Source organism: Coturnix japonica, chromosome 6 (assembly GCF_054131305.1).
Source record: "Coturnix japonica strain WE chromosome 6, WE-NBRP24, whole genome shotgun sequence".
Classification (NCBI taxonomy): Eukaryota; Metazoa; Chordata; class Aves; order Galliformes; family Phasianidae; genus Coturnix; species Coturnix japonica.
In genome coordinates, this window is record NC_140668.1 from 6,282,325 (window position 1) to 6,306,116 (window position 23,792).

The 23,792-nt window shown below is 45.9% G+C and overlaps 1 protein-coding gene and 1 long non-coding RNA gene across 2 annotated transcripts; one reads left to right on the plus strand and one right to left on the minus strand.

Annotated features, from left to right (window-relative positions):
• Positions 1-6,756: 6,756 nt before the first annotated feature.
• Positions 6,757-9,549, minus strand: LOC146760313 (uncharacterized). Its single transcript, XR_014947623.1, has 3 exons — positions 9,484-9,549; positions 7,937-8,011; positions 6,757-7,025 (listed from the first exon to the last, which is right to left on the minus strand). It is a non-coding gene; the product is annotated as an uncharacterized LOC146760313 (long non-coding RNA).
• A 562-nt stretch (positions 9,550-10,111) lies between these two features.
• Positions 10,112-11,871, plus strand: LOC146760314 (inositol 1,4,5-trisphosphate receptor-interacting protein-like 1). Its single transcript, XM_085551412.1, has 2 exons — positions 10,112-10,162; positions 10,529-11,871. Exons 1-2 carry the CDS (start codon positions 10,112-10,114, stop codon positions 11,708-11,710), a joined length of 1,233 nt encoding a protein of 410 aa, XP_085407538.1. The 3' UTR covers positions 11,711-11,871.
• Positions 11,872-23,792: the final 11,921 nt, after the last annotated feature.

Sequence of the window (23,792 nt, forward strand, 5' to 3'; positions counted from 1 at the left end):
TAAGAAAAGGAAAGTCCACAAGGGTGTACCACCCCCCCCCCCCGCCTCCCCCCTCTCCTCCTCCTCCCCCCTCCCCCCCCCCCCAAGTAGTGAGTGACACAGGCAAGCTGGTAACAACAGGCAAGGAGAAGGCTGAGGTGCAGTGAAATGGCATGTAAATTCAGGTCCAATATAGCAGTGAGCTATCTGTATGGGAGAGGAGCGTGCTCTTGCAGTGCTTCTCTATTCTCCTTGCAGCTGGATCTGAAATGTGCTGCTTGCAGCTTGCATTCACATCTGTCTGCTGTGGTTCTGTGCCTCTCTGTGTCTGCACTTTGCACTCTTGGTAGGGATGGCCTTTGGGCTGTTCTGTTACGTTTTCATTTGAAGAGAGAAGTGAAAATGTTTAATCTCAGAGATCCAGCCCTCAGGGAGCGCGCAAAAGGGCAAGAGTTTGAGCAGCATGTCTTCCCATCCCACATAGCCATGTGCCAGTCTGAAAGAACACAGACACAGCAAGCAGTGCAGCTCCAGTGACCCTTCTGCGTGGCTGTCCCAGGGTCCTTTCTCCTTTGGTTTCTGATCCCAAGAACTTTACACAGCATGCCTGGCATGAATCTGATATCTTAAAGATTATTAGGGACCCTTCAGTCACCAGCTCAGTTCTTAACTCTGGGTTACATCATCTGAAGGGGGAAAGTTCTCCATTGTAAGCTCTGGTATCTAAAGGCCAGTTTGGAGGGGAGGCAACACAGCCTGCATCTCTGGTACAAACTAATTTTGTTTTGGATTTTAGTGTGCAGGATTGTAAATATTTTAATTGCATTAAATTTCTCCTTTAATGAACAAACAGCTATATAATTACAGGAGCATATTCACATCTCTGCTGTAATGGTTGTTTAAGCATTTTAATTCTGCACTATGTTTGCAGGGTTGGACTCCTCTCTGAGAAAGTAATTTTGGGTGCAGAACAGTTCACAAGCCCTTACCTTAGGAGTGTATTTTCCCTTTAATTTACCCAGGAATATTGTGAAAGTTTGGGTATGTGCCCAAAGCCAAGCTTTGTCTTTCTGTCCTTTGATTACCTTGTCTGCACCTCCCTAAAGCCCAGAAGCCTCTGCAGATGGTCAAAAGCAAATTTCCAGCCTTCCACAGAAGGCCTGTGGCTGTAAGTTCCCTGCTATTCCTTGGTAGATCACATTATTTGGTTTTATAAACACTGAAGTAGAAAGCACTCAGATGCTGCACTTAGCAGCGCTGGTGTCTGGCACAAGATGGGCTGTATGATTTTGTACTGACACACACACCCACTACCACTTCCACTCAATGCAACTTCCTTGTGTCTCACCAAGTAACAGCCTGTTCTTGTCCAGTAATGTCTTCATCTTCCTTTTCTCCTGCTGCCCTTCCAGCAGTGACCATTACACATAGCTTTGCCTATGAGGGTCTGCTGCATCTTCAGTCCTGCAGTGTGCTACAAACTGCACTTTGTTAAGAATGGTCTCAGGATGTGCATCCTTTCATGCCAAAATCAGTTTTATAGTTTTCTTTTGTTGTTTCTTTAAATACTACATATGATTTCTTTAGATACAATATTAGCCTAATTAATGAGTGTGAGAAGAGAAACATTTATCCAGTGCCCCTTACTACCATAACATACACCTTTCAGCAGTTTTAACATTCTTGGCACAACACATATGGAGCTGGAAGGAATCAGTGGCCTGAGAGCAACTCACATCATATTGCTCCATAGGTTTGCATATAGAGCAGTGAAACAAAAACACAGGAGCTAAAGCACTGAGGTATTTTTTTCCTGGGCTTGATAGCTTAAAAAATGAATGAATAAATCACCGCATTGTTGAATGAAATGATGCAAGTATTGTGCCATCTGGCTCAGCAAGGAAGTTACTCACAACTGTTTTAAAGTGAAAATTGCAGTGACTGTCCACAAGCAGTAGCAGTAGACAGTTTCAGAAACAGTTTGTATCTTTAGTTATAAAAAAGATGTTAGCCCTTCATCCTACTGAAAATGTCAGACATGTATGTGTTGAATTTCTTGTTCTGTGAATCTAATGTGACCTACCAGGCTGTCACGGACTGAAGCTTGTACAGATGGAATCCCTTGCTGTCAGGCCCAGTTATTGTCAAGTCCACCAAAAAACCTTGCTGGTCATTCTCTTGTACTTCTTCCAAAACACAGGAATTCCCAGTTTCCTCAGGTCCAGCCCAAAGCACCTGGCACAGTTTAACTGCGATGGGCTTTGCCCAGTGCCAGGGGATCTTGTAGGCACGAGGAGCAGATGGATGTTGAAACTGAAAGGGACAAAGGAAATAGCCCCTGGTCTCCTGTTAGCACACTGGAGTAACCATTTATACTGTCAAATACTGCTGAGATTTAGTAAGTGCTTCAATAAGCAAATGATGGGAGGCACCTGTTAATTCTTCTTCTAAAGCAGAATTATTTTCCTTCTGACTTGGGAAACAGACATATGAGCCCAACTTTTCCCTCATAACTGTCAGTTTCATCAGATTCATTTTGGAATAACAGATCTAGCTGAAATCAGAAATAGAAAGCACCAGCCATATTTCAGACAGTGGATCCTATGTTAATTCTTTGTTGTTGCTTTGTTTTTTATTTTTGAAAAACAGAAGTTAATTTACTTATTTGGCTTTTAGATTCACAGTCGATATAACAGAAGATGGATAGGAGATTAAGTGTGGATTCCAAGGGGAGTTTTTCAGAGATTTTCATATGAGCAGTTTCTGTGGCTAATGGAGTTACTAACAGTACATTTAGGACTTGGTTAGTGTAGGCATTATAAAAAATCGAAGTGTGAAAGTTGAGCAGAGACCATAGGGCAAATGGGAATTAACTTGCTCAGGTAGACAGTTGTAAGATGAAAATTCAAGGCAGTAGCTGGATCTAAACACATTCAGGCAATGACAGAGTGCAGAGGTGAGTACGGAAATAGGGAGATGTAAATAGCTGATGGCATAAACAGTGCCAAGCTTGATTATTAGTTGAGAAATACATGGAAGAGATGGGCTGGCAGGGAATCAATTGCCCATTCATTCCTTATGCTGATGAGCTGATTACTCAGTGGCCTTTTGTGAGAGGAATCCATCGCTCTCCACTGTGCTGTGTTTTTGGGGAATCAAACTAACTGGGAACAGCTGGGACAAAGTTTGCAAGTGTTTGGTCATTGGTATAAAACAGATGAAAGTCAGTCTGTATTGCTTGTAAAGTAATTTTCCAGCTGGTGGAAGTATGAATTATGATAGGAAAGGCAAATAGGATCAGTTATAGGATTATATTTAGAATAAGAGGGATTAATGCATGTAATTTTGATGCAAAATAATGAACCAGACAAATGTGAGGAGCAAAGGGGGAATGGCAGAGGAGCAGTGAAAGCAAACCAAGATCATAGAGGGTACATACAGATGTGGCCGAGTAGACGGAAGGGAGGAAAGTAGATGAGAAATTTACTGAGGGTCATAACAAAATGAGACTTTTACAAGAGGTGGTGAAGTCCTGTGCTCCAGTTTTGGCTTCTATTGACTCCATGTGAAGATGAAGGCAGTGAAATGTCTCTGATAGGCACAGCAGGTCTCCCATTGGCATGAGGGGTTCCCTTGTTGTGAGGGAAAGGTTTGCGATCAAAGAGTTTGCCTGCCTGAATTCTTTTGAACTCATCTGTTGCCTGTAGCCTTGCCAAATTAGGCAACACCATGGTTAGCCTGTGCAGGCAGTTCTACCCCACTGTCAGAAGCTTCTTATGAATGAGATCAGAGACAAAAATTTCAGTAGGTCTTCTCACAACAAAGTGGGAACCCTAAACAGAGCCTATAACACTGGGGAGGCAAGAATTCTGGCTCATGTGAGGGCTGAGCCCCATAATTTGCCAGACTGGACATACTGTAACTCTAAACCCATTTCCAGATTAATTACACAAAATCTGCAAACCACTGTAAAATCATTTTCATCTGCAGAAAATATATTATGGTATTTCCTCTTCTTCTCAGATTCAGTGAAAGCAAATTTTCACATTCTCCTCTGAACAGACATTGCCAGGAAAACACTTTTGAATGTGATGTGTGTTATTCTCCCATAATTCAATCCTGTACTCTGAATGCCACAAGTGTCTCTGTTATTTTGTCTTTCATTAGGCTGCGAACTCAGATCAGGAACAGTGTCTCCCCATGCACTTGCAAAGTACCAGGAAAACCAATGACTGTGTGCTGTGAATGATGAATGTGAAGCTCACTTGACCGCAGACAGTGTAGGCCAAGGGCAGTTCTAAAAAACAACTGCCTGATGAAATACTTGTGTTTCTTTGTGACGCTGAGTTCAAAATGCTGTATAAGAACCAACAGCTTGAAAGAAAATAAATATTTCTATTCTTCATTTGCTTCAGGTTTAGGAGAGGGTGACCCAAGACTTCAATTAGGGTTACATCTATTCCAGAGTGAAGAACGAGCAAAGCAAATAAGCAGGCAGGCCTGGGAACAGACTTCTCAGAATGATGCAAAGATGATACTCAAAAAACTTACAGGAACAATGTGTCCTAAGACACCTTCTATTTCTATGAATGTAGATCAAGTATAATAATGTGAGATTTTTAAATGAGTTAGTCTGATGGAGACCTTTATATTGCACATCTTTACTTCCATATTCCTTGCTCTCGGATTTCTGGTTATATACTGCTGGTTAAATGCTGCTAGCATTCTTCTTCTTGATATTTCTCTGGCTTGAATAACTTCTGCCATTACAGAATCAGTCTTGTCTGGAATAGAGGAGTCCTATTTCTATGATTTCACTTTGTGTCTTCATGAAAGAAACATGTACTAGTCTTCAATTTGTCTTTGTTTCAATCTATATAGGACTTTCAGGACCCATTCCCAGATACAAATATTTGAGATTTTCAGTTCTGAATATCCTGTCTCAAAAATACCCTGCAATATTAACTTAAAATTCCGTGCTTCAGTAGGAAGCCTCATGAATACCTGAATTAACTGAATACTTATAGAAAGCTGATACATGCAAAACTCATCCTATGAATTACACAAATGTTACCTAAAAGTGATCCTCACATGGTGCTTTCCCAGATTTTTACATGTATGTTACCAGTGCATCCAATGATGTGATTTACGTTGGAATGGTTTTATTGGTCAGTTTTTGCAACTTTGGTCTTTTTTCTTGATCAAAGAATTTCCATTCTTCTCCACTAGAAAACAGACACATTGAAGACTGCTTCAGTGTCCTAAAGATGTATTGAATCGAGCTAACACAGTATTTTCTGGGTAAACTAAGCACGTGAAAAGTGATCTTGCTTTTTTATTTAAAATTAGACAAATGCTCATGAGCTCTGGGTCTGCTTCCAAGTTGAAGAGAAATAGTTTTATTGATTTTAGTGCTCTCGATAAATTAGGAACGTGCTGAGAAAAATGCTCCACTCCCATGAGTTTGGAATTTATTTTCAAACTGAAGGGAATGTTTGCTGTGTTTACTGTGGTATTCAGGCACTGGGTTCCTTTCATCTTTCTCAAGATGCAGCTATATACAACTAGAGGATGCAAAGACAGTGAAGCATTTGTTGCTTTGTTTGTTTTGTTTTTGCATATACTGAAGGTTTTATTTCATCACCCACTTTCATGGAAGAATAATTCAGAATTAGTTCAAAGTAAAGGAGGCCTGAACTCCTTCCTTCCTCTAGCTCAGCAGAAACCAACATTTTTGGAAGATTTGCAGAGGAAGGAGCGCAATGAAAAATGATCCCACTGAGTCTGGAGTCCAACCTGTCATTGATGCAATCCACACAAAAAATCAAAGCCAACCTTCCATAGACATTCTTTGACTGAGATGAGCACCACATGCAGATTGAGGAGCAGACCTCGGTGATTACATTGCTCTGGTTGTGATAAAAGAAGGCAGCACTGGGAGGGATTCCCTCTGCTGGTCCTGGGGGTCCACAGTGATTCTTAGAAGGTCATCCTGCCTCTCTGGTCTGGGCTTGAGGGTGAAGGAGAGCAGTGTTGTGTAGATGAGCAAATCTATCTCATTTACCATTTCATGTTTTGAGAATGAATGAAAACAACTGAAAATCTGTCTCCACAACATTCTCATATAAATTATTTATATCAGGATTGTTTTCAGCCCATAGAGACTGCAAAGCAGTAAAGGTTCATCCGATCCCACAGGGATGGGCTGGCTGCTCTGATGGGGCACTGCCTGGGCTCAGCTCCATGCTCCCCCAGCAGCCCGTGCAGGCAGGCAGCAGCCAGTGCCTGCAGTCCATGCAGCCCCAGCACAGCACAGCCGGCGCACAGAAGGCTCAGCAGGTGCCGTTTCCCCCTCCTCCTCCTCCCAGCTCAGCACCCCACAGTTGTCTCCACCAACTCTCCCGTGCAGCGTTAATGTGAGGGAAAACTGTGGCATCACCATGGTGCAACTCTGACTTCCCCTCATCCCTGATCAGTTCTCAGACAGGTGTCAAAAGAAACATGATTTCAGGAAAAAAGGGCATTAAGATGTCAGTATAGAGACAAACTCAACTTAGACTGTGAGCACATCTGTATATTCTTGATTATCTTTTTAAGAAAACTAAAAGAAATATTCCTGAGTGCTCCACTGGAAATAGTCAGCAAATAAGATTCAGTGTTCATGGAAGAAACCTCTATTATCTCTGAAACAAGTTAGCATAGCACGGGCAGTCAGCAGCCATTGCTGCATTTACACACTTAGAATGAGAAAAGGAAAACCTGAAATTTCACACAGCATTGAAAAGAAAACTATTTTTGATATCTTAAGGCAGATGCTGGGTCGTGGTCTGATGTGTTGTGGTTCAGAAATAAAATAGGTCTTTAAAAGGAACAACAGCTCTCTTTTCTCTGGAGGAGAAGTTCAGTGAATCCTTTCAATTTCCAAAGGCGTAGAGGTCAGACTGCCCCGTGCCCTCACTGTGTGCTTTCTGCATGAGGCTGAGATGACTTGTGTGATCTCATAGGCATGGGCTGCTTTAAAGACTGCTTTATGCAGTACATTCTGCCTGGAAAAGCAAACTTACTTTTAGTATTCCTTCACACATGATTTTGCACAGACGGCTTCCCTTGGAGTTGAACTCAGCCTGCACTGTGAATGGTTTGAAAAATGTCTATTATTTAAAAGTTTCATTGTTAGAACTAAACCCGAACTGTTAAGAAGGAGCCTCAGCCACAACCAAGAACAAGTTCAAACTCAACAAAAAGAATTGCTGGCCATCTCTCCCGTTCTTGTCTTTTAAAGCTACAATAACAACAGAAAAACAATAAAACACTTTCCAAGCTTGGGAGCACTTTAGCATCAGTCTTGCTGACAGGAGCACCTTCCTCAATTATATTTTCATCATCAGAGAAACTATGAGCCCACTGTAACTGGATAAAAGCCCTTCAAAATGAGAGCTTCCTTCAGTGTCTCACTCCCAATCAGAGGTGCTTCCACGTGGCAGCCTCCAGACCTCACAGTTTATAACAACACAATGACACTTAATGACATTTCTCATCGCATTTCTGTCTCACATGGGGAGTGCACCACTGGAGGGGATGCACTAGGCCATGTGTGAACTGACTGGAGAAGAACTGGAAATACGTCATCACTGTTTTGTTTAGAAAAGTACTTCTGACAAAAAATCACAGGTTTTTTGTGACTTCATAGAAAGATTTCTTTCAAAAATATGAAGTAAGACCTGCATAAAAACTTGAACAAGATAAGCATGATTTTCAGGTTAGTGAAAATCAAGCACATTAATAGACAGCTCCTGGTTTCTGCATACAGAGCTGATTTTCTCTCCGTTGTCTCACTTGAGGGAAATTGAGCAATAAATGATGGGAACCAGTGGAGAGCATCCTCCTTCCAGGGCTGCAAACTACATTTGTCTCAGTTGTGCACACAGTCTGCATTCACACTGTGGTGAGTGCACACCTGTGAGTGTGCAGTTCAAGTGCTTGTCCGGATTTATTTCTTGGTTGTTAATGAGTATTCAGTTTAGTTGTTTACCTGAAATGCAAAAAGTAGAGATTGGAAGTTTATTGTCATGTGCAAAATTATTGAGGGTGCACTGGATAGATGCATAATGCAAGGGGCTTTGACTGGTTTGCCTACAGAGGAACCCACATTGGTGATTCTCTGAGCAGCAGCAGCAAAGCCTCACATGTGGAGGCTGACCAGATTGCAGAAGGGGAACAGGATACAAACAGTTTGAGGAGCTGCTTCACTGACATTTCCAACACTGTTTTGGTAAAGGCCTTCGCTAAGCACAGTGACCTGAGATAAGCACAGAGTCAAGTTTAACATGCCTGAGAGGAGGATCTGGAGAGGAGGATGTCAGAAGTGCTCCAGTGTTACCATGATGACTGGCTTCCCACTTGCCCCCCATTGTAGTTGCACTGCTTGGCACTGGAAGGCACCAGCCTGGAGCTCCGGCTGCAAGGCTCCGCCAAATGCAGGAAACAACAGACACCCAGAGACTGGTGAAGTACAGAAATCTGAATGCTGAATTCAGATTCAGGAAAGAATAGGTCCTGTTTCACTGGGTTACACAGCTTCTGTTGGTTAATAATATTTATTGATATCCTTGTTACCGGAAACAGAGAAGAAGAGCGATTATCTTCTGTGGAGAAACCTACACTAGGGAACCTGCTGTAGCAGGGGATTTGGTCTAGGGGATCTCGTGAGGTTCAAATGACTTCCAACCCTGTTGATCTGGGATCTCCCCTGGCTTCAGGAGGTGACTCTGGCCTTACCTCCCAGAAGTCAATACAGCCATGGCTGGGAGTCTTGTGCTGCAGGCAGCAAGGTATGCAGGTGAAGCACAGCTGGTCTGACAGCTGCCATCACGCTCCTGTCCTACAGGGCTGTCTCCTTACCTACCAGACCACTCTGTGCCTGCAGGGCTGCCTTGGTTCAACACCCACAGGCTCCCAGCCAAGCCTTTCTCTGTTGGCCTTTGAGAAATATTCCTGCCTCGTGCACATGTGATTTTGCAACATGGGGTAGACAGCAGTTGCTCCTGCTGTTTTCTCTACAGCATAAGCTCACCCAAAGGAGCCAGAGCCCATGCAGCTGAAGAGGCTGCTGCACATGTGGGCATCCTAATCATCATTGTTAGAGCCCCTTTGAGCTGCTTGGATCGAGCCATCTGGCCTTTTGCTCAGAGGACGTTCAGACCACCGGTGGCTGAGGGAGCAATCAGCAAAGGGCTGTGTGATGTCAGGTGCTGAGACTTTGACATGACCGGCACTGATCTTCAGCTTTGTTCCCTCTGTGGCATTTCAGCACTAAAATGAGTTTCTGCATATGCTGCAAATTCTTATGTTTCCTCAGTAGTTTTGATTTTCCTTTTCTGTCCAAATGATTTTCCAGGGACAGTGTGTTTGGAACATAACCTGTGGGGTGGCACATGAGGAGCACAGCATCCATGGGAAATACCACCCCATTTTATTTTAAAGAAAGGCCCGGGCAGCTCCCACCTGCTTAGTAAAGAGCGTCCCCAGGAGCTCTGTCCAGAGATATGCCTCCAAATTGAGGCAGTGCCGTGGCTCAGTGGCCATGTGCCCACCCTGGACAGCTGAGAAGGGTGGAGTCGGGCAGCCCATTTGTGACATCAGCAGGAATGCATTGCATCACAATGCAGGGGATGGGTTTAGGGCCACAGGCAGGCAGCGCTGCTGCATTTTTGACCTGGGCCAATGGTGAGTGCAGCAGCAGGGGAAGGTCGGGCTGGACGAGGGATGTGGTGCAAACACCAGCCCCTGTGGGAGCACCACGGGCAGTGCTTGGAACTGTCCCTGCCAGCACTGGCCTCGGTCCCTGCTGCCACCCAGCTCCCTCGTACCCACTGCTCCTACCTGAGCACAGGGCCATGCGGCTCCTGGCCCCGCTCCCTCCCAGCCCCACTGAGCCCCTCTCTCCCATCTCTTGCAGATCATGGCTTTGGTGTTTGTTCTCGCTTTGTTGGTGCGGGCGCTAAGTGTCAGTGTCAATACTGATGTGCTCATGCTCGAGAACGTGCAGCGGCGCGAGGTTGATCTGCAAAAGCACATGATACCTCCGCAGCACGAGATTGAGCAGAGGAATGAGCAGCAGAGCTGGGTGGACATGTCATCTCTGCTCTTTGCTCTGCTGGATTACTGGAAGATCTGGTTCAATGTGGGGCTGATTCTGTTGCTCCTTTGGAACATGTTGCAGTCCATACAAATGAGCCAGCATGATGAAAGCAGCAGTGAAAATGACAGCTCCAGTGGCGAGGAGGAGGCATCGGGGGCGGAGCAAGAGGAAGAGGAAGAGGTGGAAGAGGTTGAACAGGAGGAACATCAGGAGGAACAGGTGGAACAGCAGGTGCAGGAGGAAGAGGAACAGGTGGAACAGGAGGAACAGCAGGTGCAGGAGGAACAGGAACGGGTGCAGGAGGAACAGGTGGAACAGGAGGAACAGCAGGTGCAGGAGGAGCAGGTGGAACAGGGCGGACAGCAGGAGCAGGTAGAACAGCAGGAGCAGGTGGAATTGGTGGAAAAGGAGGAACAGGAAGAAGAGGAGGATGACGAGGAAGAAGACTTCAAAGATTCAGCACTGACAAAATTTCTCACAAGGCGTGCCCTGGAAAAGGTGGAAGGAAGGGCCACCAGGTGCCCTATAGTGGAGGAGCTGATGGACCAGCTCGTGCAGACCTTCAGATTCATCTGGTCCAACAGCTTCTTCCCGGTGCTGCAGCCCGCCATTGGGGTGGGCAGTGCCTTTGAAGGCTGGAGTCCCCGGGAGTGGGACAATGTATACTGCCTGCTCGTGCCCATAGAGCCTCCCCCCGGGCACACCTTCCTCCTGGAGCTGGGAGATGAAGGGCACGGGCTGGCAAGGAACTCCCGCGTCCGCGTGGAGCTTCAGTGCATGTGCCAAAGGGAGAAGCAGCTGGGGAATGTGCTGTGCTTCCTCCACCACCATGAGGAAGAGCTGAGCCAAAATCAGGACCCCAGCCTGCTACAGACTCTCTGCACTGACTCCTACCTGGATGTGGAGAGAACTGTCACCTGGTTCACCGCACAGGTGGCAGCAATATGGAAGACCACCCACCACGCGCACGCCTACAACCTGAAGGTGCTGCCTTCCAGACGCTCCTGCAAGCTCCAGCTGACAGAAGCCTACAGCGGGGAAAAAGTCCTCGTCGAGCTGCTGTTCGGGGTGCAGCAAGAATACTCGGACATCTACCTGACCAGCCAGAACACAGACGCCGGCTTTACGCCCAGCACAACATGGCCACAGAGCTGTGCTGTGGCAGAAAAGAAGTTCTTCCAGCACACGGCCAGGAGTACCGGACAGGACAGCTCCCACCTGCACTGCCTGACGTTGCTTGCCAGCATCTTAGTGGGCATGGGCTTTTCCACCTATGTCATCAAGACTCTTGTCCTCCACAGTTTGGCCATCATCCCTTTGAAGAAGTGGCGCAGGAAGTATTTCCTGAATCGGATGGAGAATCTCCTGCGGTACCTGCGCTTCTGCCTGGATGAGAAATGCCTGAACCACTTCTTCCTTGGCAGCAAGTCGGTGCACAGCACGATTGTCCTGCCGCAGTCCTTCCGATCCGCCAAGCCGCTCAACCTCTTCCAGCACCTGGAGGAGGACCCGGACGCCCACTCCATAGCGCTGTGTGAGTTCAGGGAGCTGAAAGATCGCTACATCAGACTGCTGCTGTTCGGACGCTGAGAGAGACCTTTGTCCGAACCCTTCTCTTGTTTTGGCTGCAAGCTCACATCCTGTGAGCAATAAGACTCTGAGACCTATTTAGGAGGCCAGAGGTGGCTGTTTCCTTGTGGCAGTCAGTGTCACGTTGGAGAGAGCTTACCAGTGGAAGATCCGGCCTGTGACCAAATGACTCCATCTTGGTATGGGAGATCTGGGGATGGAACCATTGTATCTTGTGAAGGCAAGATGCAAACAGATGCTTCCCTGCTCCCTCTGACGACCATCTCTACTGAAGATCAACATCTGAACTACGAGTCATGCTGGAAACCCAGTGGTGACTAATTCTCTCTTGCTTTCTACAAAGACTCTTTGCTTTTATTTCCTATCTCTTTTCTATCACCCGACTTCCCTTCCCCATTTCCCTAAACAACAACAACTTTTAATAAACTCTTATAAACTATATATCCTGTTGTGTCTCAATCTCGCCGTCGTGTGTACGTATATTGAAAGAATATAGAGGCCACTAAGATGGTCAGGGTGCTGGAGCAGCTCTCCTGTGAGAAATGGTTGAGGGAACTGGGCTTGTTTAGCTTAGAGAAGGCTCTGGGGAGATCTCGTTGTGGCCTTGCAGTACTTGAAGGGAGCGTATACAGAGGAGGAATTGCTGTGTCACGGTGTTATCTAGATCAATCTATGTCTGTGACGGGGAGGGGCAGTAGGCTCCTGTTCCCCCTGGCTCCCAGCGTATAGGAAGGGAAAATAAGAAAGGGGTAGGGAGATGGGAGCTGGACTCAAGGAAACAAACAGAGAAGTGGCAACGATCTAAGGAGGAAAACTTATTATTTTACTAATTACAATCTAATGGAAATCGAGGCTAATAAGCCAAGTAAAATAAAAGGGAAAGAGAGAGAGAGGTTTTCCGAAGACCGAGAAGCCTACTTTGAAACTGAAGGTGCCACGGCTTGGAAGCACACCCAGACTCGCTACCAGGCAGTTTGAGAGAGAGACAGCATCACTTCCGTGATGTGTTTCCCTCTCTGACTGTGAGACCCTCTGGGACATGTAGTTGTTCTCTGTGCTCTATATGATGTTATGATGTGGAATACCAATAGAAAAATGTACAAAACCATGACATTGTGAGGGTGGGCAGTGATAGGACAAGGGGGAATGGCTTTAAATTCAGACAGGGAAAGTTTAGGTTGGATCTTAGGAGGAAGTTTTTCACTCAGAGGCTGGTGACGCACTGGAACGGGTTGCCCAAGGAGGCTGTGGATGCCCCATCCCTGCAGGCATTCAAGGCCAGGCTGGATGTGGCTCTGGGCAGCCTGGGCTTCTGGTTGGTGACCCTGCACACAGCAGGGGGTTGGGACTGGATGAGCGCTGTGGACCTTTGCAACCCCGGCCATTTCATGATTGTATGATGGGTGACATAAATCGCTGTCTGATTATTGTTGCAATATGCTTCTTTTCATGTGCTCTTAACCAAATACTGCTGGTGTTGCCCTGGGTGTCCTGTTTGGGGTCGTATCCTGGTAGATGCTTTACGAATACAAATGGTGCATAAAGGCCTGTATAGTTCATTAGGACCAGATCTCATGTCCATCGATAGCAGTATTATATAGAAATAATATACCTTTACATATATAAAAATGATAGACCTTTCAGAAGGGTATATAAATGCAGCACAGTGGACAAACATATATTACTCTGTCCACCTGTTTGACAAAAATGTATATATTATTTTATACCCTGAAGCAGGGGTTTTAATATTCCTTCAACAATATTTTGATATAATCATCAATGACTATAACTGCTCTGCTCTGGATCTTCTTGTCATCTTTCTAAATGTCTGCTCCATTTTTTCATCATGTTGGACCAAAAATATAGCGTGGTGATGAACTACACAGGTCTGTTTTGTGCTGTAGATGCTTAGCCCTGGAAGTTTATCAATAAATAAGAGAGATGAAAAATCCACTTTAGAGAGAGGATTAGGTAAAAAATTCAGCTTCTTGAAAGTAATCTGAGAGGTACTACTGACGTATTCGCCAATTAACCTGACTTATCCCAGGACTTCAACTGTCCCGGGGAGAGAGACACAAACATGGATGCCATCATGTCTTCTCTCAATATGTTGCTCTGTCACACACCTTATATGCCATCCTAAATCCCGCGCAGACACGTACACCTGCTACGCAAAACCCGATGCACGCGAGAGAACCTATACACACACCTACCTAAACCCGCAGCCCACTAACTCTTAACCTACAGGCCTAACTCAGCTATTCTAGAACACTCCATCTACTCAGAACTACTGTATGCACTCATAAATCCTCGCAAAGACAACTTAGCACCCCAACATACTACAGAACTCTGTGATCAGTGGGAGGTTGGCACAGGTTTGCTGTTAAAAATGGCACTTTCTGCCCTTCTGTGTCCATGGGCTCCTGAAGGATTTGTAAATCCTTGTGCTAAAGGTGGATGAGGCTTGCACATCTCCTGCCACCTGATTATTACCTGTGCAGATGGAACATATCTCTGGGTTCTGCCTGCAGGTAGCAAGGACAGAGCAATCCCACATGGACAGGGACTTGCCAAGGTATAGCTGAAAGCAGGTGGTAGATAAGATGAATTGCCTTCCAGCAATTTGCAACCAGAACGAGGAGAAATTTCATATGATTGTGAGCTGCAGTTCCTCCTATCAAACCTGACCTGGTGCTAAGCCTTCTAACAGCTATTGTCTCGGACCATTTAGAAGAGAGAGTCCCATTCAGCATTTCCTGTCCCTGCTGTTACCTGGAGGTTTTTTGCTGTGCTCTCACTGCTCCTTTCCATGCTGATCTTTGGGATGCTGCATTGCTGTAGCATCACTGAGGAGCAGTTAGAGAATCACAGAATCATCATCATAGACTCATAGGATGGCTGGGTGTCACGGGTTACTTAGATTTACCTATGCCCGTGACAGGGGAAGCCACCCCGTGGGCCCCCCCCCGGAGCCCGGAAAGGAGGGGGAAAAAGGGAGTGGGATAAAACAGCGACAATCTAAGGAGGAAAAACTTATTTTACTAAATATGATACCGAAATACAAGATAACACAATATAATATAATTGAGGCTAACAAATCGAACGAAACAGAGAGAGAGAGTCCCCGAAAACCGAGAGGCCTACTGTGAACTCTAGGCGACACGGCTGGAACGCTTCCCACTCTCCGAGAAGTTCGAGAGAAGAAGGAGGGCACTCCAGCCTGGAAACGAGATTATATAGAGTCCTGGTCCCGTGACTTATCATTAACCCCGTTGTTCTCTGGGATATGTAGTCTTCTTCTGTGGACTGCACATTCAATAGAAGTATCCATACTTTACATGATGTTATGATGTGGAATACTGATAGCAAAATTACAAAATTACAAAACCATGACATTCCACCCCTTATTCTACATTATTACATCATGGTAAATATATATATACATATATATACACATATGTAAAATTATGATAGCTAAACAGTAGAATTACATGTAACATAACTAAATGTACAACTATAATAACTAAAATACACTACACATGCAAACATATATATATATATAAATACATAAAATTATTGACTGCACTCCCCCAGCATTAAATTCCCTTGTGGCACACATTGAACATCCCCATCCTTCTGCATTACCCACCAAGTGCACCCAGGTCCCTGGGCAAAGACAGTTCCACGGATAGGTTTGCCCTTTCCAGAAGCTGGAAGGACCCAAACAGCTTTTCCCAACATGTTCTTTACATGTACAACAGGGACCTTATCTCCTTCTACAGTGTGTAGGGGGCTAGATTGACTAGGACCATCACGATTGACAGATCCTCTAGTATTCACCAACCAAGTGGCTTCTGCCAGATTCTTCTCCCAGTGCTTAAATGTTCCACCACCCATTGCTTTCAACATAGTTTTCAACAACCCATTATATCGTTCAATTTTACCAGAAGCTGGTGCATGGTAGGGAATATGATAAATCCACTCAATGCCATGATCTTTGGCCCAAGTATTTATAAGGGAATTTTTAAAATGTGTCCCATTATCAGATTCAATTCTTTCTGGGGTGCCATGTCGCCATAGGACTTGTTTCTCAAGACCTAATATGGTGTTTCGAGCAGTTGCATGGGATACTGCGTATGTTTCAAGCCACCCAGTGGTTGCCTCTACCATGGTGAGTACATAACACTTACCACTGCGAGATCGTGGCAAGGTGATATAATCAACCTGCCACGCCTCCCCATATTTATACTTTTGCCACCGCCCTTCCTCCCAGAGAGGTTTCATCCTTTTGGCTTGTTTAATTATGGCACATGTTTCACAATCATGAATAATCTGCGCAATAGCGTCCATGGTTAAGTCCACCCCTCGGTCTCTGGCCCACTTATATGTCGCGTCTCTTCCTTGATGACCTGAGGTCTCATGAGCCCATCGAGCTAGAAATAATTCACCCTTATTCTGCCAGTCCAAGTCAATTTGAGCCACCTCAATTTTGGCAGCTTTATCTACCTGATGGTTGTTTTGTTGTTCTTCAGTAGCCCGACTTTTGGGCACATGTGCATCCACATGACGCACCTTTACAACCATATTCTTTGTTCGGGCAGCAATGTCCTTCCATAATTCAGCGGCCCAAACAGATTTACCCTTCCGTTGCCAGTTGTTTTGTTCCCACCTCTGTAACCACCCCCATAAGGCATTTGCCACCATCCATGAGTCAGTATAAAGATACAGCATTGGCCACCTCTCCCGTTCAGCAACATCTAAGGCCAACTGGACAGCTTTTACCTCTGCAAACTGACTTGATTCTCCCTTACCTTCAGTGGCCTCTGCAACCTGTCGTGTGGGGCTCCACACAGCAGCTTTCCATTTGCGATGCTTCCCTACAATGCGACATGATCCGTCAGTGAATAGGGCATATTTCTTTTCATTTTCTGGTAATTCGTTGTATGGTGGGGCCTCTTTAGCACGTGATACCTCTTCTGCTGGTGATGTTCCAAACCTTTTATCTTCAGGCCAGTCCATGATTACCTCTAGGATTCCTGGACGATTGAGGTTTCCCATTCGCGCTCGCTGTGTAATCAGCGTAATCCACTTGCTCCAGGTGACATCGGTAGCATGATGAGTGGAGGGAACCTGTCCTTTGAACATCCAGTTCAGCACTGGCAGTCGAGGTGCCAAAAGGAGCTGTGTTTCAGTCCCAACTACTTCGGAAGCAGCCCGAACCCCCTCATACGCGGCTAAGATCTCCTTCTCAGTTGGAGTGTAGCACTCTTCAGACCCCTTATATGATCGACTCCAGAATCCCAGGGGTCGGCCTCGGGTCTCTCCTGAGGCTCTTTGCCACAAACTCCAAGTGGGGCCTTTCTCTCCAGCAGCAGTATAGAGGATGTTCTTTACATCCTGTCCAGTCCGTACTGGCCCCAGAGCTACAGCTCGGGCTATCTCTTGTTTAATCTGTTCGAAAGCCTGCTGCTGCTCAGGGCCCCATGCAAAACCGTTCTTCTTCCGCGTCACCTGATAAAGGGGGCTTACAATGAGGCTGTAGTTTGGAATGTGCATCCTCCAAAAGCCTACTGCACCCAGGAAAGATTGTGTCTCTTTCTTGCTAGTTGGTGGAGACATGGCAGTGATTTTGTCGATCACATCTGTTGGGATGTGACGACGTCCATCCTGCCACTTTATACCTAAGAACTGAATTTCCTGGGCAGGTCCTTTTACTTTGCTTCGCTTAATAGCAAAGCCGGCTTGTAGAAGAATTTGGATGATCTGCTCTCCTTTTGTGAAAACCTCTTCTGCTGTATCACCCCACACAACAATGTCATCAATGTACTGCAGGTGTTCAGGAGCACCACCCTGTTCCAGTACAGTTTGGACCAACCCATGGCAAATGGTTGGGCTGTGTTTCCACCCCTGGGGCAAACGGTTCCAAGTATACTGAATGCCCCTCCAGGTGAAGGCAAACTGTGGCTTACATTCTGCAGCCAAAGGAATAGAAAAGAAGGCATTAGCAATGTCAATGGTGGCATACCATTTGGCTGCTTTTGACTCCAGCTCGTACTGGAGTTCCAACATGTCCGGCACAGCAGCGCTCAGTGGGGGTGTGACCTCATTCAGGCCACGGTAGTCTACTGTCAGCCTCCATTCTCCACTGGCTTTACGCACTGGCCATATGGGACTGTTAAAAGGTGAGTGAGTTTTACTGATCACTCCCTGATTCTCCAACTGGCGAATCAAATCATGAATGGGGAGCAAGGAATCCCTGTTGGTGCGATACTGCCGTCTGTGCACTGTCTTTGTAGCAATCGGTACCTGCTGCTCTTTTACTCGTAGCAGCCCCACAACAGACGGGTCCTCTGACAGGCCAGGTAAAACAGACAGCTGCTTAATGTTGTCCATATCTACAGCAGCTATCCCAAAGGCCCATCGATACCCCTTAGGATCCTTGAAATGCCCCCTTCTGAGGTAATCAATACCCAGTATACATGGAGCCCCTGGGCCAGTCACAATAGGATGTTTTTGCCAGTCTTTGCCAGTGAGGCTTATTTCAGCCTCCAGCACAGTCAATTCTTGAGAGCCCCCAGTCACTCCAGAAATATGGATTGATTCTGTCCCTTCATGACTGGAGGGCATTAGGGTGCACTGTGCACCGGTATCCACCAGTGCCTTATATTTCTGTGGTTCTGATGTGCCAGGCCATCGAATCCACACAGTCCAATAAACTCTATTATCCCTTTCCCTCCCCTGACTGAGGGCAGGGCCCCTCTATTGGTTACCTGTGATGACTGGAGCAACTCCACTGGTGGTTGGTATGTCTAGTAGTTCTTTCACCCGTGCTCGTAGTGCAGAAGTAGGCTGATCATGCCACTTCCTCATGTCTTCTCCACGGTCACATAGGTAGCGCCACATGGAAACACGCGGTGCAATCGTACTGTTGTTCTTTGCTCGAGCTGGGAAGCGTGTGCGTTTAACAGCTGAGACTTTTGATGATGCAGGTGAGGAGTAGGACTGGAATACTTTGATCAGATCCTTCATTAGACCTGGTGGCCCGTACGAGGATTGACCTTCTTCAGTTGTTTCTGATACTATTACGGGATCATTGCAATTAGTTGATGGAAACAATTTCTTGCACATTTCATCTACTCGGTTTTCTAGCCGTGAGATGGCAGAAACTGCGGCATGCAGCTGGGGGAGCTGCTGATCGGTGGTTTGAAGCATTATAATCAGCTCAACAACTCGGGGCCATCTGTCCACGAACCCTTTAGAACCTGTTACCAATGACTGTGCCATTCTCTCTGGTGCTGTACTTGTGTTTTTCTGCCACATGTCAGGATCGGCCCTCACTCTCTCAGGGTCAAGTTCGCTTGGATCAGGGCTGTACAACATTTTCGCCATGGCCAATTCCCTCAAGCGCTGAATACCTTTTTGGACGGTATTCCAACTATCAAATTTAGGCTTCAAAGCATCCTTATAGGGGTACCTTTCTCTCACGGCTTCTAACAGCCGCAACCAGAGAGTGGCAGCTCCATCCGAACATCTGCTAATCCCTCTGTCGATACCTGCATCTTGGGCAATGCTTCCTAGTTGGTGAGCTTCATTACCATCTAGAGACAAGCTGTTGGCCCCGTTGTCCCAGCAGCGAAGCAACCAAGCAAGGATACCTTCATCTTGACGCCGTGTGAACTCCTTTCTTGAGCCTTGGATTTCAGTCAGCTTCAGAGGTCGACAATAGGTGATTTCCTCCTCATCATCAGTCTCTTCTTCATGCCTCTTGGTTTTTGCCTTTGCTTTTTTCGGTACTGCTCCATGCCCGGCACCTGGGTCTTCTGCAGCCCCCCCCTGTGCTTCTCCTTCTTTTCGTTCTAGACGCATGGACACCCGTTTCCATTTCTTGCCTTCCACAGGGGCAACTGATATTGCTACTGATGCCTCCTGTGACTGATCAGAATTAACTTGGGCTTGAATCTCAGATCGGAAACTCTCTCTCTCCAGAATAGTATGATACAAAGCACGGTATGCATAAGCCAAACCCCACATAAGGTTTACCTCCTTAGATCTCTGACCCAAATACTCACTTAATTTCTTAGGGTCCCTTAGGTGTTCAAGAGTGAAATCCCATGACACTGCGGGTCCCCATGCTTCCAAGACTTTTCCTAAACCTTTCCATATTCCCTGCCAGTCATCATTCTCTGGTTCTGGAGGAGACTTCCGCATAGAACGAATGCATAGGAACATATATGCATTCATTAATAGTGATAACATGGATGCAAGTATGAACCCTATCTCAGTTATTGAAAGGCGTGTGGAAACCTGAGAGTACAACCTAAATAAAAAGGGTTTTTTTAGCCTGTACAATGAATTAAACATGGTGCTGTTTGTAAAATTGCCTGTTCCATCTGGGATGCAAGTACTTGTAAGATTCGCAATTCCATCTGGGATGCAAGTGTTTGTAAGATTCACAATTCCATCTGGGGTGTAGGTGCCAAAATTCTGACCATACCACATCTCATAAAAGTACCAGGCAGGTGTCTCCATCAGTATCCACCTTATTAGGCTATATACCTGCACAATTCCACAACACCAAATTATGGTGTTAATAGTTGACCAATACTTTAAAAAGATCATAATTGCTTTCAATCCCTTAAACAGAGCAACTGGGATAAAGAGTGGATTCATAGCTGGCAGGCTCTGTAAAAGTCAGAGCTAGCTAGCTTTGCTCTAAGGGAGAAAGAAATCCCTTTGTTTTCTACACAAAAGTTAGATAGCAGTGCTGAGAATGTACAGCAGCCCTTAATGTTGACAATTTGTCTGGTATTTCAAGGTCACGTTCTCAGTGAGCAGCTACGAAAAGATAACACTCCCCTTACGAAGCTCTTTAAGAGTAAAGAGAGAGTCGTTCTAAAAGCTAAAAAGCTCTATGCCCGCATTCTCCACCAAAAAATCTGTCACGGGTTACTTAGATTTACCTATGCCCGTGACAGGGGAAGCCACCCCGTGGGCCCCCCCCCGGAGCCCGGAAAGGAGGGGGAAAAAGGGAGTGGGATAAAACAGCGACAATCTAAGGAGGAAAAACTTATTTTACTAAATATGATACCGAAATACAAGATAACACAATATAATATAATTGAGGCTAACAAATCGAACGAAACAGAGAGAGAGAGTCCCCGAAAACCGAGAGGCCTACTGTGAACTCTAGGCGACACGGCTGGAACGCTTCCCACTCTCCGAGAAGTTCGAGAGAAGAAGGAGGGCACTCCAGCCTGGAAATGAGATTATATAGAGTCCTGGTCCCGTGACTTATCATTAACCCTGTTGTTCTCTGGGATATGTAGTCTTCTTCTGTGGACTGCACATTCAATAGAAGTATCCATACTTTACATGATGTTATGATGTGGAATACTGATAGCAAAATTACAAAATTACAAAACCATGACACTGGGGCTGAACAGTACCACAATGATCATCTAATTCCATCGCTGGTGGCACCGCAAAGATGAAAGGAAGAGGCTTTGTGTTATAGGAGCATTGCCATGCAGTGCTGATTGCCTATAGGGTTTCAAGCAAGGAAACACCAAAATAATAGATCAGAGCACCCATGATTTTGTGTTGTGTTCACGACAGTATTTGGCCCCTTATTTGCTATGGTGAGTTTCATTTGCTGGAAACCTTCATCTCTCTTTTAAATGATCATTCTTTGGTTTGAATCAAGCTTTAAATGGGAGTCAGTGAATGCGCTCCTGGATTTCTGTATGTGTTTGCCCGGTGGGATAGGTTGTAGTTAAGTGAAATGCATGGTGTAAGCAAAGAGAAATTGCTGTATGCAAACCATAATTTTTGCGTACTTACTGTTTGGAGTGCTGATGAAAGGGATGTATCACAGCATTTTTATCATGTCGGCTGCTCTCCCTGTCTCACTGCCTGAAGGGTGGCAAAGGGCCCCTTTCATCTGGAGGATTATGAGGCCATCATGGTAAACAGCAACACCTGGTTGGGTTGACCTTGTTGGAGCTTTCATCTTTTGTTCGAAGTTTTGAAGTGTTCCTTGTGGTTCTTTTGTTCCCCAAGTCATGACTTGATGTTTAGCGAGATCAGGGAGGAGCAGCTTCTTGCTGGAGTCATTAATGTGGATGGGGAGGGGAGAAGACAGTGGCCAGCTGAGTGCTTCCAGAGTCCCAAGGTTGGGGATGGCCCTACAGGTTTGGAGCTCAGTTCTGGCTGCACAGAGGGTGCCTGGATCTCTGCTTCTGCTGCTTTCACCCCAACAAATGCTCCTTAAGAATGAAATGCAACATGCCGCTTGGCTTCATACCTCTTAATCCCAGAACAGGAGTCCATCCACAAGCGGATGAGAGAAACTGACAACAAAGGACTTAGCAAAGAGACACTGACAGAGTCAGTGGGCAGTGCTGCCAGTTTCTGCCTGCACTTGTAACCAACCACCCAGCCTTGCCACCATCACACTGGCTTCCTGAGCTCATTCATTTACTCTGGGGGGTGCCTGCAGGGCCTGGAGCGTGCAGGAGTGGAACGGGAGGCTGTCCATGAGGCACTGTGCTCGGGGGGATTTCCCTGGCTGGACCATTGCATGTTCTTTGCCTTGCAGCCTCTGAATGCAGACAGAGCCGGATCCTGGTGGGCGAATGCCAAAGAAATCTCTTAGTTGGTAGCCGAGTCTCATACTTGCCTTTATGATATTCTTTTAACATCAAAGTAAGATTCATATATAAAGCAGAGCACCCAAGAATATATCTCTAGTAATGGTGACAGTGAAATGTCATTTTTGGATGGAATGTTTTTATTTCCCTTCCTTTTTAGTCTCACCTTTTTTAGTTTTCTATCCACTGATTTTGCCCAGAATTTCCAACCTGTGGAAATATATTCCCGTGTTTATTTAGCACTGCTGCTTTTCCTGTGCTAGCAGTATGGATTTAGACATTGGCTCATCCTTTATGCAGTTCAGAGAATGACTTCAGGAAAAGTCCTAATCCAGCAAAGGTGGATTCTTCAATAAGGAAAAATACAGCTCAGATTGCAAGAATAAAGATGGAATGGGTCTTTGCTGTGTTCTGCCTCTTCCAAGCATGTAAGATTTTTCACTCAGGGGTGGTGACCCCAGCACTTGCTCTTGTTGAACCTCATCCCATTGGCCCCAGCCTATTGATCAGCCTGTCCTGGTCTCTCTGTGGGGCCTGTTTACCCTAAGGCAGATCAGCACTTCCTAACAACTTGCTGTCATGTGCAAAATTATTGAGGGTGCACTGGATAGATGCATAATGCAAGGGGCTTTGACTGGTTTGCCTACAGAGGAACCCACATTGGTGATTCTCTGAGCAGCAGCAGCAAAGCCTCACATGTGGAGGCTGACCAGATTGCAGAAGGGGAACAGGATACAAACAGTTTGAGGAGCTGCTTCACTGACATTTCCAACACTGTTTTGGTAAAGGCCTTCGCTAAGCACAGTGACCTGAGATAAGCACAGAGTCAAGTTTAACATGCCTGAGAGGAGGATCTGGAGAGGAGGATGTCAGAAGTGCTCCAGTGTTACCATGATGACTGGCTTCCCACTTGCCCCCCATTGTAGTTGCACTGCTTGGCACTGGAAGGCACCAGCCTGGAGCTCCGGCTGCAAGGCTCCGCCAAATGCAGGAAACAACAGACACCCAGAGACTGGTGAAGGGTCCTAAACCAACAGGCGGTACCACCCTCATTTGTAAATACAAGTCACCAAGCCCTGGCTTAGATGAGCCAGGATCCTGTTCACAGGACTACAGACTTCTATGGAATAGCCATGTTCTTCTTTCTTTTTTTCTTCCTATTATAAATTTTGCAAACAGATCACTTAACCCAGAGCAGAACAAAACCACGTGTAATTAGCTGTGAAGTAAGTGACACCATTCAATTCATGAGAATTTTGTTTTCTGCTTGCTCAGAAGCACAGCACTCAGCACAGGATATGATCTGCAGTAAGAAAGGAACACATCTGACACATTGGAGTCCTACTGGGATTTGGCAGTTTATTTCCATGAGCTGATTGTCAACAGTGGGGGAATTAATGACCACGTTATAAGCAGTGTGCATCTGCACACAA